The sequence below is a fragment of the Oncorhynchus tshawytscha genome, linkage group LG22, assembly GCF_018296145.1.
Source record: "Oncorhynchus tshawytscha isolate Ot180627B linkage group LG22, Otsh_v2.0, whole genome shotgun sequence".
Taxonomy (NCBI): Eukaryota; Metazoa; Chordata; class Actinopteri; order Salmoniformes; family Salmonidae; genus Oncorhynchus; species Oncorhynchus tshawytscha.
The window spans coordinates 26,786,559-26,802,627 of record NC_056450.1 but is presented as its reverse complement, the minus strand read 5'-3'; the positions used below and the strand labels follow the sequence as shown (position 1 = coordinate 26,802,627).

Here is a 16,069-nt window from a genome sequence, read left to right as displayed (position 1 = left end):
GAGTAAATACATACTATATTGAAAGCAGGTTCCAGACAGGTGTGGTTCCTGAGTCTAACTAAGCAATTAACATCCCATTATGCTTAGGGTCATTGTGTCTGTGTCAGTCACCAGATCTCAACCCAATGGAACACTTATGCAAGATTCTAGAGTGGTGCCCGAGACAGAGTTTTCCACCACCATCAACAAAACACCAAATTATGTAATTTCTCGTTGAAGAATGGAGTCACATCCCTCCAATATACTTCCTGACACTTGTAGAATCTATACACTGAAGCTGTTCTGGTGGATGTTGGTGTCCTTTATTTAGTCAGTTACCTGTATCTGTCCCACTGCTACTGTAGACCTGGAGGACTAGATTTCACCTCTGTTGTTTAAACCAGTGTTTCCAGACCCTGGTCCTCCAGTACCCCCAACAGTACACATGTTTATATTAACCCTGGACAAGCACACCTGATTCAACTTGTCAACTAATCATCAAGTCCTCAATGAGTTGAATATGGTGTGGTTGTCAAGGGCTACAACAGAAACTGTGGACAGTTGGGGGTACTCAAAGACCAGGATTAGGAGACACTGGTTTAAACCACCTCATTCAACTCATTACTGACTGTCAAATGACCGACAGGACAACTGCAATGCTGAGACTCTACTTTGAGGTTCTCATGAGGGTGGTTTGTACGTAGTGTAGATGGCTCATAAACACACAGCTAGACTAATCCTGAACCAGGCTGTAACCATACACCTTTAGAGGAAAGAGTGTGTATGACCCCATCAATGAGATGACCTATGAGATGTAATGTGACCAATGTACTGCATTGATATGTAACATGATCTAGGTGATGTCCTGTAAGCACATAAACAGTAATGAGGTTCTCTTTTTCATCTTCTCTGTCCTTTCAATGCAGATTGGATCTCTCCACCACGGTCTAGGATGTGTAAGTACATATTCACAGTTTTCATGTAACCACCATGTAATCACTAGGGCTGTTGTGGAGACCATATTACCGGCAGTCACGAGTCATGAAGGCAGTCAAATTCCACATGACCCTTTAGTCACAGTACTTAGGCTTCTCCAAGCTCTGATACTGCTGATGGTCATTAGTAGCCTACCAAACATGCTAACTGCTGGTACTCAGCGCTCTATTGTCCCTCTAATCACTCTGACATCAATGGAAATGTATTCCAAATCTAATCAAACACTTCATGAGAGCATGTTGTACAACATTTCTATAGGCTATGCAATTGCGTGAGAAAACAGAGTTATGGCCTCTATTAAAAAGAGGAGGATCCTATCAGCTTTCTTTAGGCTAGGCCTACTATATTTATTTCTTAACTTTCCTAGTATTAAGCACATTGCTTGTCTTTACAACAGGAGTATAGCCTACCAGGCTGGCATGAAAATGAAACACGAAAAAAGCATCCTCGATTCGCTATTTAAGTGCATGCAGTTGAAGTCGGAAGTTTACATACATACTCCTTAGCCAAATACATTTAAACTTTTTCACAATTTCTGACATTTAATCCTAGTAAAAATTTCCTTGGCTGATTTCTTTTGATTTTCCCATGATGTCAAGCAAAGAGGCACTGAGTTTGAAGGTAGGCCTTGAAATACATCCACAGGTACACCTCCAATTGACTCAAATTATGTCAATTAGCCTATCAGAATTTTCTGGAATATTCCAAGCTGTTTAAAGTCACAGTCAATTTAGTGTATGTAAACTTCTGACCCACTGGAATTGTGATACAGTGAATTATAAGTGAAATAATCTGTCTGTAAAACAATTGTTGGAAAAATGACAAGGTTTCAAAAGTAGATGTCCTAACTGACTTGCCAAAACTTTAATTTGTTGACAAGAAATTTGCGAATGGTTGAAAAACGGGTTTTAATGACTCCAACCTAAGTGTATGTAGATGACATGGATTTGTTGATGACATGGATTTTTTCCTCTGCCCCTGTTTCGAGACAGGTGCATGATAAATCAAAACAAATTTCATACATATATTTTCATATATTTAGTATAGGTAAAGACAAGATTTGCGGTCACTTTTGATAATGGTGCTTTCCCACTAATGAAACATTTGCGCTTATAGCCTACTGCCGTGTTCATGCTGCACTTATAATGTGAAGAAATGGCCTAATAGTTTATCAGCCACACTAAAGATGTGATGCTAGTGTATTAATTTGGGATCTAGCGTATCCCCAACTGTCCCAAACTATGTTTGGGATATAATAGGTCAACGTTTGTACTATGTGGGATAGTAGATTGACGTAGGCTAGTGCTTTTGCTGTTCGTTAGGCCTACTCATCTTGTTGGCTGACGAAAGTGAATGTGGACAGTTCTTCCAATGTCTTCAATATGCACCTCGGAATTGGGTAGGACACGCGCAGTTGCGTTCCCGATGTGTCTGTCTTCACTTGTAGCCTGTGAGAAAGACCCGATCACATGATGGAGAGCCATGTGAGTGAGAGGCGCTTCGGAGCATGCAGCACTCAGGGAGAAGGGCACAACGCAGGACTCTGAGCCAAGGGCACAATGGCCACTGGCCGCAAGGGTGCATTACGGCCACACAAAGGGGATGTCGCAGTGAATTTCGAAGCATTAAATGCTTGTCAAATTGTGAATGCGAGACTGATGAAGTGTGTACAGCGTGCACAAAAAAATAAAGCAGAGATCATACCTTTCAAGTGACTTTTTTCAAATCATCATTAGTCGCATCATGTAGCCTTACAACGTATACCCCAACGTTTGTAGAACAACTAAAGTTACATTAATAACTCTAAATTAAGCATATACAGTAGGAGTACCTATTTCTTTGTTAACCGCTCAACACAGAATAGCATATCGTTTGGAGAAAATATCGTTTCTATTTTATTCAGCTTTGTTCAATTATATTCTTCAGACTATATCATAATATAAAATAAAGCCACGGAATTCTAAGTAAATCTTGTCTGATAAACGAACTAGTGTAGCCCACAGCCATTTGGCATAGCCAGATCAGGACCTAACATAAGGACAACTCAGAGTATGTTTTTCTGTTCTTCTGAAATAGATATTGTAGATTTGACAAATCAAATCAAATGTATTTATATAGCCCTTCGTACATCAGCTGATATCTCAAAGTGCTGTACAGAAACCCAGCCTAAAACACCAAACAGCAAGCAATGCAGGTGTTGAAGCACATTGGCTTGGCTAGGAAAAACTCCCTAGAAAGGCCAAAACCTAGGAAGAAACCTAGAGAGGAACAAGGCTATGAGGGGTGGCCAGTCCTCTCCTGGCTGTGCCGGGTGGAGATTATAACAGAACATGGCCAAGATGTTCAAATGTTCATAAATGACCAGCATGGTCAAATAATAGGTCTGGGACAGGTAGCACGTCCGGTGAACAGGTCAGGATTCCATAGCCCCAGGCAGAACAGTTGAAACTGGAGCAGCAGCACGGCCAGGTGGACTGGGGACAGCAAGGAGTCATCATGCCAGGTTGTCCTGAGGCATGGTCCTAGGGCTGAAGTCCTCAGAGAGAAAGAAAGAAAGAAAGAGAGAATTAGATAGAGCATACTTAAATTCACACAGGACACCGGATAAGACAGGAGAAGTACTCCAGATATAACAAACTGACCCTAGCTCATAAACCTAGCACATAAACTACTGCAGCATAAATACTGAAGCCTAAGACAGGGGGGGTCAGGAGACACTGTTGCCCCATCCGATGATACCACCGCACAGGCCAAACAGGAAGGATATAACCCCACCCACTTTGCCAAAGCACTTCAACCACCAACTTACCATCCTGAGACAAGGCCGAGTATAGCCCACAAAGATCAAGGGGGGGGCGCCAACCCAGACAGGAAGATCACATCAGTGACTCAACCCACTCAAGTGACGCATCCCTCCTAGGGACGGCATGAAAGAGCACCAGTAAGCCAGTGACTCAGCCCCTGTAATAGGGTTAGAGGCAGAGAATCCCAGTGGAAAGAGGGGAACTGGTCAGGCAGAGACAGCAAGGGCGGTTCGTTGTTCCAGAGCCTTTCCGTTCACCTTCACACTCCTTTGGCTAGACTACACTCAATCATATGACCCACTGAAGAGATGAGTCTTCAGTAAAGACTTAAAGGTTGAGACCGAGTTTGTGTCTCTCACATGGGTAGGCAGACCATTCCATAAAAATTGAGCTTTATAGGAGAAGGCCCTGCCTCCAGCTGTTTGCTTAGAAATTCTAGGGACAATTAGGAGGCCTGCGTCTTGTGACCATAGCGTACGTGTAGGTATGTATTGCAGGACCAAATCAGAGCGATAGGTAGGAGCAAGCCCATTTAATGCTTTGTAGGTTAGCAGTAAAACCTTGAAATCAGCCCTTGCCTTGACAGGAAGCCAGTCTAGGGAGGCTAGCACTAGAGTAATATGATCAAATTTGTTGGTTCTAGTCAGTATTCTAGCAGCCGTATTTAGCACTAACTGAAGTTTATTTAGTGCTTTATCTGGATAGCCGGAAAGTAGAGCATTGCAGTAGTCTAACATAGAAGTAACAAAAGCACGGATTAATTTTTCTGCATCATTTTTGGACAGAAAGTTTCAGATTTTTGCAATGTTACGTAGATGGAAAAAAGCTGTCCTTGAAACAGTCTTGATATGTTTGTCAAAAGAGAGATCAGGGTCCAGAGTAATGCCGAGGTCCTTCACAGTTTTATTTGAGACGACTGTACAACCATTAAGATTAATTCTCAGATTCAACAGAAGATCTCTTTGTTTCTTGGGACCTAGAAAAAGCATCTCTGTTTTGTCCGAGTTTAAAGTAGAAAGTTTGCAGCCATCCACTTCCTTATGTCTGAAACACAGGCTTCTAAGCGAGGGCGATTTTGGGGCTTCACCATGTTTCATTGAAATGTACAGCTGTGTGTCATCCGCATGGCAGTGAAAGTTAACATTATGTTTTCGAATTACATCCCCAAGAGGTAGGTAAAATATATGGTGAAAACAATAGTGGTCCTAAAACGGAACCTTGAGGAACACCGAAATTTACAGTTGATTTGTCAGAGGATAAACCATTCACAAACTGATATCTTTCCGACAGATAAGATCTAAACCAGGCCAGAACTTGTCCGTGTAGACCAATTTGGATTTCCAATCTCTCCAAAAGAATGTGGTGATTGATGGTATCAAAAGCAGCACTATGGTCTAGGAGCACGAGGACAGATGCAGAGCCTCGGTCTGATGCCATTAAAAGATCATTTACCACCTTCACAAGTGCAGTCTCAGTGCTATGATGGGGTCTAAAACCAGACTGAGGACATTTCGTATACATTGTTTGTCTTCAGGAAGGCAGTGAGTGGCTGCGCAACAGCGTTTTCTAAAAGTTTTGAGAGGAATGGAAGATTCGATATAGGCCGATAGTTTTTTATATTTTCCGCGTCAAGGTTAGGCTTTTTCAAGAGCGGCTTTATTACTGCCACTTTTAGTGAGTTTGGTACACATCCGGTGGATAGAGAGTGGTTTATTATGTTCAACATAGGAGGGCCAAGCACAGGAAGCAGCTCTTTCAGTAGTTTAGTTGGAATAGGGTCCAGTATGCAGCCTGAAGGTTTAGAGGCCATGATTATTTTCATCATTGTGTCAATAGATATAGTACTAAAACACTTGAGTGTCTCTCTTGATCCTAGGACCTGGCAGAGTTGTGCAGACTCAGGACAACTGAGCTTTGAAGGAATACACAGGTTTAAAGGGGAGTCCGTCATTTGCTTTCCAATAATCATGATCTTTTCCTCAAAGAAGTTCATGAATTTATTACTGCTGAAGTGAAAGCCATCCTCACTTGGGGAATGCTGCTTTTTAGTTAGCTTTGCGACAGTATCAAAAGGAAATTTCGTATTGTTCTTATTTTCCTCAATTGAGTTGGAAAAATAGGATGATGGAGCAGCAGTAAGGGCTCTTCGATACTACACGGTACTGTCTTTCCAAGCTAGTCGGAAGACTTCCAGTTTGGTGTGGCGCCATTTCCGTTCCAATTTTCTGGAAGCTTGCTTCAGAGCTTGGGTATTTTCTGTATACCAGGGAGCTAGTTTCTTTTGAGAAATGTTTTTAAGGGTGCAACTGTATCTAGGGTATTGCGCATGGTTAAATTGAGTTACTCAGTTAGGTGGTTAACTGATTTTTGTCCTCTGACGTCCTTGGGTAGGCAGAGGGAGTCTGGAAGGGCATCAAGGAATCTTTGTGTTGTCTGTGAATTTATAGCACGACTTTTGATGCTCCTTGGTTGGGGTCTGAGCAGATTATTTGTTGCAATTGCAAACATAAAATGGTGGTCTGATAGTCCAGGATTATGAGGAAAAACATTAAGGTCCACAACATTTATCCCATGGGACAAAACTAGATCCAGAGTATGACTGTGACAGTGAGTAGGTCCAGAGACATGTTGGACAAAACCCACTGAGGCGATGATGGCTCCGAAAGCCTTTTGGAGTGGGTCTGTGGACTTTTCCATGTGAATATTAAAGTCACCAAAAATTAGAATATTATCTGCTATGACTACAAGGTCCGATAGGAATTCAGGGAACTCAATGAGGAACGCTGTATATGGCCCAGGAGGCCTGTAAACAGTAGCTATAAAAAGTGATTGAGTAGGCTGCATAGATTTCATGACTAGAAGCTCAAAAGACGAAAACGTCATTTTTTTGTTTGTAAATTTAAATTTGCTATCGTAAATGTTAGCAACACCTCCGCCTTTGCGGGATGCACGGGTAATATGGTCACTAGTGTAACCAGGAGGTGAGGCCTCATTTAACACAGTAAATTCATCAGGCTTAAGCCATGTTTCAGTCAGGCCAATCACATCAAGATTATGATCAGTGATTAGTTCATTGACTATAATTGTCTTTGAAGTAAGGGATCTAACATTAAGTAGCCTTATTTTGAGATGTGAGGTATCACGATCTCTTTCAATAATGACAGGAATGGATGTCTTTATCCTAGAGAGATTGCTAAGGCGAACACCGCCATGTTTAGTTTTGCCCAACCCAGGTCGAGGCACAGACATGGTCTCAATGGGGATAGCTGAGCTGACTACACTGACTATGCTAGTGGCAGACTCCACTAAGCTGGCAGGTTGGCTAACAGCCTGCTGCCTGGCCTGCACCCTATTTCAGTAGATTAGTGTGCAAAGTAGAAATACTGGGGTGCAAAGGAGCAAAATAAATAAATAGCATGTCTCCAGACCTAAACCCAATTGAGCACCTGTGGGGCATCCTCAAACGGAAGGTGGAGGAGTGCAAGGTCTCTAACATCCACCAGCTCCGTGATGTCATCATGGAGGAGTGGAAGAGGACTCTAGTGGCAACCTGTGAAGCTCTGGTGAACACCATGCCCAAGAGGGTTAAGGCAGTGCTGGAAAATGATGGTGGCCACACAAAATATTGACACTTTGGGCCATATTTGGACATTTTCCACTTAGGGGTGTACTCACTTTTGTTGCCAGCGGTTTAGACATTAATGGCTGTGTGTTGAGTTATTTTGAGGGGACAGCAAATGTACTGTTATACAAGCTGTACACTCACTACTTTACATTGTAGCAAAGTGTAATTTCTTCAGTGTTGTCACATGAAAAGATATACTCAAATATTTACAAAAATGTGAGGGGTGTACTCACTTTTGCGATATACTGTACATTCAATATATCATGTATTCTAGTTATGAGAAAGGTCCCTTAAGTTATTCAAAGATGGAACTCTGAGGTCTGCACAATGCAGCATATATACACACACGTGAAATTTCCTGGTTTGCTCTTCCGGGGCCTCATTTATAAATATTTGGGTACGCACAAAATATGCCCCAAAATATGTGTGCGCCTGTTTTCACGCAAAAGTTGGCATTTATACGTTTCAAGTTAACGCTGAGGCGTATTTCTGTCTGTAATAAAGTCCTTTTGTGGTAGAAAAAAAAATCTGATTGGCTGGGTCTGGCCCTCCCAGGCTCACCCATGGCTGTGCCCCTGCCCAGTTATGTAAAATCCATAGAAAAGGCCCCAATTAATTTAAAATTGACCGATTTCCTTATATGAACTGTAACTCAGTAAAATCTTTGAAGTTGTTGCATGCTGCATTTGTATTCTTGTTCAGTATACAGTACCAGTCAAAAGTTTGGTCACCGACTCATTTTTCAGTTTTTCTTTATTTTTTACATGGTAGAATAATAGTGAAGACATCAGAACTATGAAATAACACACATGTAATAACCAAAAAAAGGTGTTACAATATATTTCATATTAGAGATTCTTCAAAGTAGATACCCTTTGCAAGTCAAATCTCTCGAGTAGACAATATTTAATTTATAAACATATACATTTTTCATAACCATTGCAGAATAAATTCCTCACCTTTTCTGGCCATGTTGAGACAGCAGAGTTCATATTCCCGAAGTAGCCATACAACAAATGACCATGTCCATCTCTCATTTAAATTGGGCCTATTAGAAAGGATATTATAATTTCAAGCTTTTGCTCTATGCATCGGGCAGGGAGCACAGTTTATAGTATACAGTAGAATGTAATTGGTGAACAGATAGTGGTAGCCTACACACTTCAATGCAAACTAACTAGGTCTACCGTAGTTTTCTTCAAAGCAGAAAATGTTTCAGAATTCTCAGACAGTGCAGCATATTTAGGTTAGGGAAAAAGTGAATGCAAACATTGCTGCATTCAAATGATTTGTTAACAGGTCCACAACAATTTGCAATCAGTATTTATGCTGCAATTTTATTCTATTATATTTTATTAATATGAATGATGAGCTAAGAGGTAGTTGTTTGGGCTATTTATAGAGGGGCTATGTACAGGTGCAGTGATCTGTGAGCTGCTCTGACAGCTGGTGCTTAAAGCTAGTGAGGGAAATAAGTGTTTTAAGTTTCAGAGATTTTTGTAGTTCGTTCCAGTAATTGGCTTTGGGGGTGACAAGTGAGATATACTTGTTGGAACGCGTGATACGGGTGGGTGCAGCTGTGGTGACCAGCGAGCAGAGACAAGGCGGGACTTTACCTAGCAGGGTCTTGTTGATGACCTGGAGCCAGTGGGTTTGGCGACGAGTATGAAGCGAGGTCCAGCCAACGAGAGTGTACAGGTCGCAGTGGTGGGTAGTATATGGGGCTTTGGTGACAAAACGGATGGCACTGTGATAGACTGTTATTAGACTTTTTAAAATTGTAGATGTTCTAAAGGTCTGCATCAGGGGCTTGTAGGCTGTGTGTGGAAGCCAGGAGATGCTACATTTGTTTATGTTAATTAATGGTCAATTACCGTGAGACCGACATTTGTTTGTTTGACAATCACTGGCTGACGAAATTTTGTGACTGCCACAGCCCTAATAACATCCATATAAACTCTGCAAAAAAAGAAACGTCCCTTTTTCAGGACCCTGTCTTTCAAAGACAATTTGTAAAATCCAAATAACTTCACAGATCTTCATTGTAAAGGGTTTTAACACTGTGTCCCATGCTTGTTCAATGAACCATAAACAATTGATGAACATGCACCTGTGGAACGGTCGTTAAGACACGAACAGCTTACAGACGGTAGACAATTAAGGTTACAGTTCTGAAAACTTAGGACACTAAAGAGGCCTTTCTACTGACTCTGAAAAACACCAAAAGAAAGATGCCCAGGGTCCCTGCTCATCTGCGTGAACGTGCCTTATGCATGCTGCAAGGAGTCATGAGGACTGCAGACGTAGCCAGGGCAATAAATTGCAATGTCCGTACTGTGAGATGCTTATGACAGCACTACAGGGAGACAGGGAGGACAGCTAATCATCCACGCAGTGGCAGACTACGTGTAACAGCACCTGCACAGGATCAGTACATCCGAACATAACACCTGCGAGTTACACCAATAACGCACAATCCCTCCATTAGTGCTTAGACTGTCCGCAATAGGCTGAGAGAGGCTGGACTGAGGCCTTGAAGGCCCGTTGTAAGGCAGGTCCTCACCAGACATCACTGGCAACAAAGTCGCCTATGGGCACAAACCCACCGTTGCTGGACCAGACAGGACTGACAAAAAGTGCTCTTCACTGACGAGTCGCGGTTTTGTCTCATAAGGGGTGATGGTCAGATTCGTGTTTATCGTCGAAGGAATGAGTGTTACACCGAGTCCTGTACTCTGGAACGGAATTGATTTGGAGATGGAGGGTCCGTCATGGTCTGGGGCGGTGTGGCACAGCATCATCGGACTGACCTTGTTGTCATTGCAGGCAATCCCAACGCTGTGCGTTACAGGGAAGACATCCTCCTCCCTCATGTGGTACCCTTCCTGCAGGCTCATCCTAACATGACCCTCCAGCATGACAATGCCACCAGCCATACTGCTCTTTCTGTGAGTATTTTCCTGCAAGACAGGAATGTCAGTGTTCTGCCAGCGATGAGCCCGGATCTCAATCCCATTGAGCACGTCTGGAACCTATTTTAATCGGAGGGTGAGGGCTAGGGCCATTCCCCCCAGAAATGTCTGGGAACTTGCAGGTGCCTTGGAAGAGTGGGGTAACATCTCAAAGCAAATCTGGTGCAGTCCATGAGGAGGAGATGCACTGCAGTACTTAAAACCTCTTGCTCCTACCCCCTACTTTTTCGAACATTCTGTTAAAAATCGCGCAACATTTCAGCGCCCTGCTACTCAGGTCAGGAATATAGTATATGCATATGATTAGTATGTGTGGATAGAAAACACTCTGACGTTTCTAAAACTGGTTAAATCACGGCTGTGACTATAACAGAGCGTCTGTTTCATCGAAAAGCGCAGGAAAATCTGATCACTGAAAATGGAAACAGCTACAGCTTCCACAGGATGTCTAGAGTCTTCTCATTTGCTTCGGATTTGATTATTGGTCGAACCGACCCAAGGGAACCGATTCCCTCCAGCCTCCAACAGGATGTATTGGTTGAGTTTTTTCCGGGCATTTTTTCCAGACGACCACCTATATAATTTACATCGCCTCCTGATGAATTTTATCGCTTATTAACGTGTACTAATACCTAAAGTTGCATTACAAAAGTATTTCGAAGTGTTTTGTGAAAGTTATCGTCGACTTTTTTACTTTTAAAAAATGACGTTACGTTATGAAACGCTATTTTTTTCCGTTTATCACACAGTCTTCATAGATCGATATCTAGGCTATATATGGACCGATTTAATCGGGAAAAAAAAACAATATTGATTATGGGACATCAAGGAGTGCCAACAAAGAAGATGGTCAAAGGTAATGAATGTTTTATATTTTATTTGTGCGTTTTGTGTAGCGCCGACTATGCTAATTATTTTGTTTACGTCCCCTGTGGGTCTTTTGGGGTGTTACATGCTATCAGATAATAGCTTCTCATGCTTTCGCCGAAAAGCATTTTAAAAATCTGACTTGTGGCCTGGATTCACAACGAGTGTAGCTTTAATTTGATATCCTGCATGTGTATTTTAATGAACGTTTGAGTTTTAACGAGTGCTATTAGCATGTAGCGTAGCGCATTTGCATTTGCATTTCCTGATGTCTAGATGGGACGTCTGCGTCTCAAGTAGGAGCAAGAGGTTAATGCGGCTGGTGGCCACATCAGATACTGACTGTTACATTTGATTTTGACCACCCCTTTGTTCAGGGACACATTATTCCATTTCTGTTGGTCACATGTCTGTGGAACTTGTTTAGTTTATGTTGTTGAATCTTGTTATGTTCATACAAATATTTACACATGTTAAGTTTGCTGAAAATAAACGCAGTTGACAGTGAGAGGACGTTTCTCTTTTTCCTCACCCACAATTTATATGCAAGTCAGGGCTATGCATGTACAGTCAGCTCCATCATTATTGGCACCCTTGATGAAGATGAGCAACAAAGACTGTATAAAATAAATAATACAAATGCTGAAGTATATTGTGTGCTCCAAAAATTTTGAAATTATATTATTTTATACTAATACAATTGCTATGAGAAAGGGGTAAAAATGATTGGAACCCCTGTTTTCAATACTCCAACGCCCTCGCCTTGCGAAGATAACGACACTGGGCCTTTTTCTAAAATGTTTTTTAAGATTTGGAGAACACATTTGGAGGGATCTTAGATCATTCCTCCATACAGAATTCCTCCATACAGATTCTGTTCTTATGAACTGCCCTCTTCAATTCAAACCACAGGTTTTCAATGGGATTCAAGTCCAGCGATGAGATGAGCAATTCTATTAGTATTAAAAATATATAATTTTCAAACTTTTTTAGCATACAATCTAGCTCAGTATTTGTATTATTTATGTTATACAGCCTTTTTTGCTCATCTTCATCAAGGGTGCCAATAATGATGGCCCTGACTGTACTTGTATTTAGTGTTAGGCCTAAACTGCCATCACCCAGTCTTACTGTATCAGGATGCATAAAATCATCCAAGTCCTGTAGATACTTGTTGTTTCAGACTACGTTAGTTGGATTAAGGGTCTACTTTCCCCTGAAAGCCCACACCTATTACTGAGATGAGCAGGATCTCTTTTGATGCTCCTGTAGACAGAGTCAACACATAAATTCCTAGGTGCTAGTGAGCTGCATTATTTACTCACTGTATGCTGAGCCAGGCATATATGACTGCCAGGAACAGACCACACAGACGCCGCACGCACGCACACACACACACACACACACACACACACACACACACACACACACACACACACACACACACACACACACACACACACACACAGAAGCCTCACACAGACAGAGGGCATTTGTTAGAGTGGGTATTATTAGTCATGAATGTTTTAGGGGTGAGAAGTGCTGAAAGATTGTTCTGAATATATTTAGGAGAATAATAAACGATGTAACTTCTGTAACCTATATGCTTGCAGGCTTCTGTTCTACTGCCATTACACTGTTTACATAATCATATTATTCTACATGACACTGTTTACATGATCATAGTATTCTACATGACACTGTTTACGTAATCATATTATTCTACATGACACTGCCATTACACTGTTTACATAATCATATTATTCTACATGACACTGTTTACATAATCATATTATTCTACATGACACTGTTTATATAATCATATTATTCTACATGACACTGTTTACATAATCATATTATTCTACATGACACTGTTTATATAATCATATTATTCTACATGACACTGTTTATATAATCATATTATTCTACATGACACTGTTTATATAATCATATTATTCTACATGACACTGTTTACATAATCATATTATTCTAAATCAAATCAAAATCAAATCAAATCAAATTTATTTATATAGCCTTCGTACATCAGCTGATATCTCAAAGTGCTGTACAGAAACCCAGCCTAAAACCCCAAACAGCAAGCAATGCAGGTGTAGAAGCACGGTGGCTAGGAAAAACTCCCTAGAAAGGCCAAAACCTAGGAAGAAACCTAGAGAGGAACCAGGCTATGTGGGGTGGCCAGTCCTCTTCTGGCTGTGCCGGGTGGAGATTATAACAGAACATGGCCAAGATGTTCAAATGTTCATAAATGACCAGCATGGTCGAATAATAATAAGGCAGAACAGTTGAAACTGGAGCAGCAGCACAGTCAGGTGGAAGTTGAAACTGGAGCAGCAGCATGGCCAGGTGGACTGGGGACAGCAAGGAGTCATCATGTCAGGTAGTCCTGGGGCATGGTCCTAGGGCTCAGGTCCTCCGAGAGAGAGAAAGAAAGAGAGAAGGAGAGAATTAGAGAACGCACACTTAGATTCACACAGGACACCGAATAGGACAGGAGAAGTACTCCAGATATAACAAACTGATTCTACATGACACTGTTTACATAATCATATTATTCTACATTACACTGCCATTACACTGTTTACATAATCATATTATTCTACATGACACTGTTTACATAATCATATTATTCTACATGACACTGTTTATATAATCATATTATTCTACATTACACTGTTTATATAATCATATTATTCTACATTACACTGTTTACATAATCATATTATTCTACATGACACTGTTTATATAATCATATTATTCTACATGACACTGTTTACATAATCATATTGTTCTACAGGAAAAGGATCTACCAGCTCCTGCTTTTCATGAATTTTCATTGGATGAATCAGACCGTTTTAGACAGTTTTAATTTGCTGGTATTGAACTTTTATGAGCACATTGTTTGAGGGAATACATGACAGATGTGTTATGGTCTAAGGGAACCTAGTCTAATTACTCTGTGTCCCCCTGATTCCCAAACAAAGTAGGGTGGTGAAACCACCTCTCCAAACGACAATGAATACATTAGGATGAATAATGTAACAAGGAGAAACAGCAGCACCAGGGGGTTTGTAACACACTATTCAGACATCATTAAAAGCTGTTTCCTTTGCACTCCTCACACTAAATCATCCTCAAATGGAGCCTCATGGTTTCTGTTTTTATTTCCCTGTTGGCATAGCTGTGTGTGTGTGTGTGTGTGTGTGTGTGTGTGTGTGTGTGTGTGTGTGTGTGTGTGTGTGTGTGTGTGTGTGTGTGTGTGTGTGTGTGTGTGTGTGTGTGTGTGTGTGTGTGTGTGTGTGTGTATTTCTAATATGACCCCAAAATATATCTGTATTTAAGGAGTAAAAACTGTTCTATTTTGGGGTCATATTTCTTTGTGGCCTGAGCTCAATGCCTGACCTCTGAGTGTTAGGGAGTAATGTTGCTGTTTTGACTTCTAGGTCCTGTCCCTGCCCCATCGCAGGCTGGTCTGCTACTGCCGGCTGTTTGAAGTGCCGGACCCCAACAAGCTCCAGAAGCTGGGCCTGCACCAGCGGGAGATCTTCCTGTTTAATGATCTTCTGGTGGTACGTCTCCTTCCTCTCTCCTATCCTGTCCTGAATATGATCATTCTAGCCTCACAGCAACAACAATGATCCAGTCTTTTTAGTTTAAACCTCTGTCTAAGCTTTTTTTAAATTCTCTGTCTTTCTTGCCCCCACGGTATAACTTGTGTATTTGGCTGTGTGTTTGTTTGTGTGTTTATTTGGGTGCAGGTGACAAAGATTTTCCAGAAGAAGAAGAACTCTGTGACATACAGCTTCAGGCAGTCTTTCTCTCTGTATGGGATGCAGGTTCTGATGTTTGAGAACCAGCGTAAGGGCCACAGACCTCTCACTCCAAATTCACCATCTCCCCAATGTGTTAGCCCAGCATGCTTAAAGTGCATTCGGAAAGTATTCAGACCCTTGACCTTTTCCAGCCTTATTCTGAAATTGATTAAATTGCTTTTTCTCATCAATCTACACACAATAACCCATAATAACAGAGCAAAAAATGGATTTTTACATTTTTAGCATATTTATAAAAAATGTCAACTTAAATTTCACATTTACATAAGTATTCAGACCCTTTACTCAGTAATTTGTTGAAGCACCTTTGGCAGCAATGACCGCCTCGAGTCTTCTTGGGTGTGACGTTAAAAGCTTGCCTCACCTGTATTTGGGGAGTTTCTCACATTCTTCTCTGCAGATCTTCTCAAGCTCTAATAGGTTGGATGGGGAGCATCGCTGTACAGCTATTTTCAGGTCTCTCCAGGGATGTTCGATTGGGTTCAAGTCTGGGCTCTGGCTGGGCCACTCAAGGACATTCAGAGACGTGTCCCAAAGCCACTCCTGTGTTGTCTTGGCTGTGTGCTTAGGTTCATTGTCCTGTTGGAAGGTGAACCTTCACCCCAGTCTGAGCTCCTGACCGCTCTGGAGCAGGTTTTCATCAAGGATCTCTCTGTACTTTGCTCCATTCATCTTTGCCTCGATCCTGACTAGTCTCCCAGTCCCTGCCGCTGAAAAACATCCTCACAGCATGATGCTGCCACCACCATGCTTCACCGTAGGGATGGTACCAGGTTTCCTCCAGACGTCATGCTTGACATTCAGGCCAAAGAGTTCAATCTTGGTTTCATCAGACTAGAGAATCTGGTTTCTTATGGTTAGCGTCCTTTAGGTGCCTTTTGGCAAACTCCAAATGAGCTGTCATTTGCCTTTTACTGAAGAGTGGCCTCCGTCTGGCCACTCTACCATAAAGGCCTGATTGGTGGAGTGCTGCAG

The 16,069-nt window shown here is 41.7% G+C and overlaps 1 protein-coding gene across 8 annotated transcripts in view; it reads left to right on the top strand.

Moving 5' to 3' along the window:
• Positions 1 to 16,069, top strand: part of LOC112222218 (IQ motif and SEC7 domain-containing protein 1-like) — a 234,861-nt gene that overhangs the window by 207,108 nt on the left and 11,684 nt on the right. For all 8 annotated transcript variants that reach the window (XM_042303993.1, XM_042303995.1, XM_042303994.1 and 5 more), the window contains 3 exons: positions 906 to 935; positions 14,705 to 14,830; positions 15,020 to 15,119. In XM_042303993.1, coding sequence (XP_042159927.1) covers positions 906 to 935; positions 14,705 to 14,830; positions 15,020 to 15,119 — 256 coding nt within the window. The remainder of the gene's footprint in view (positions 1 to 905; positions 936 to 14,704; positions 14,831 to 15,019; positions 15,120 to 16,069) is intronic.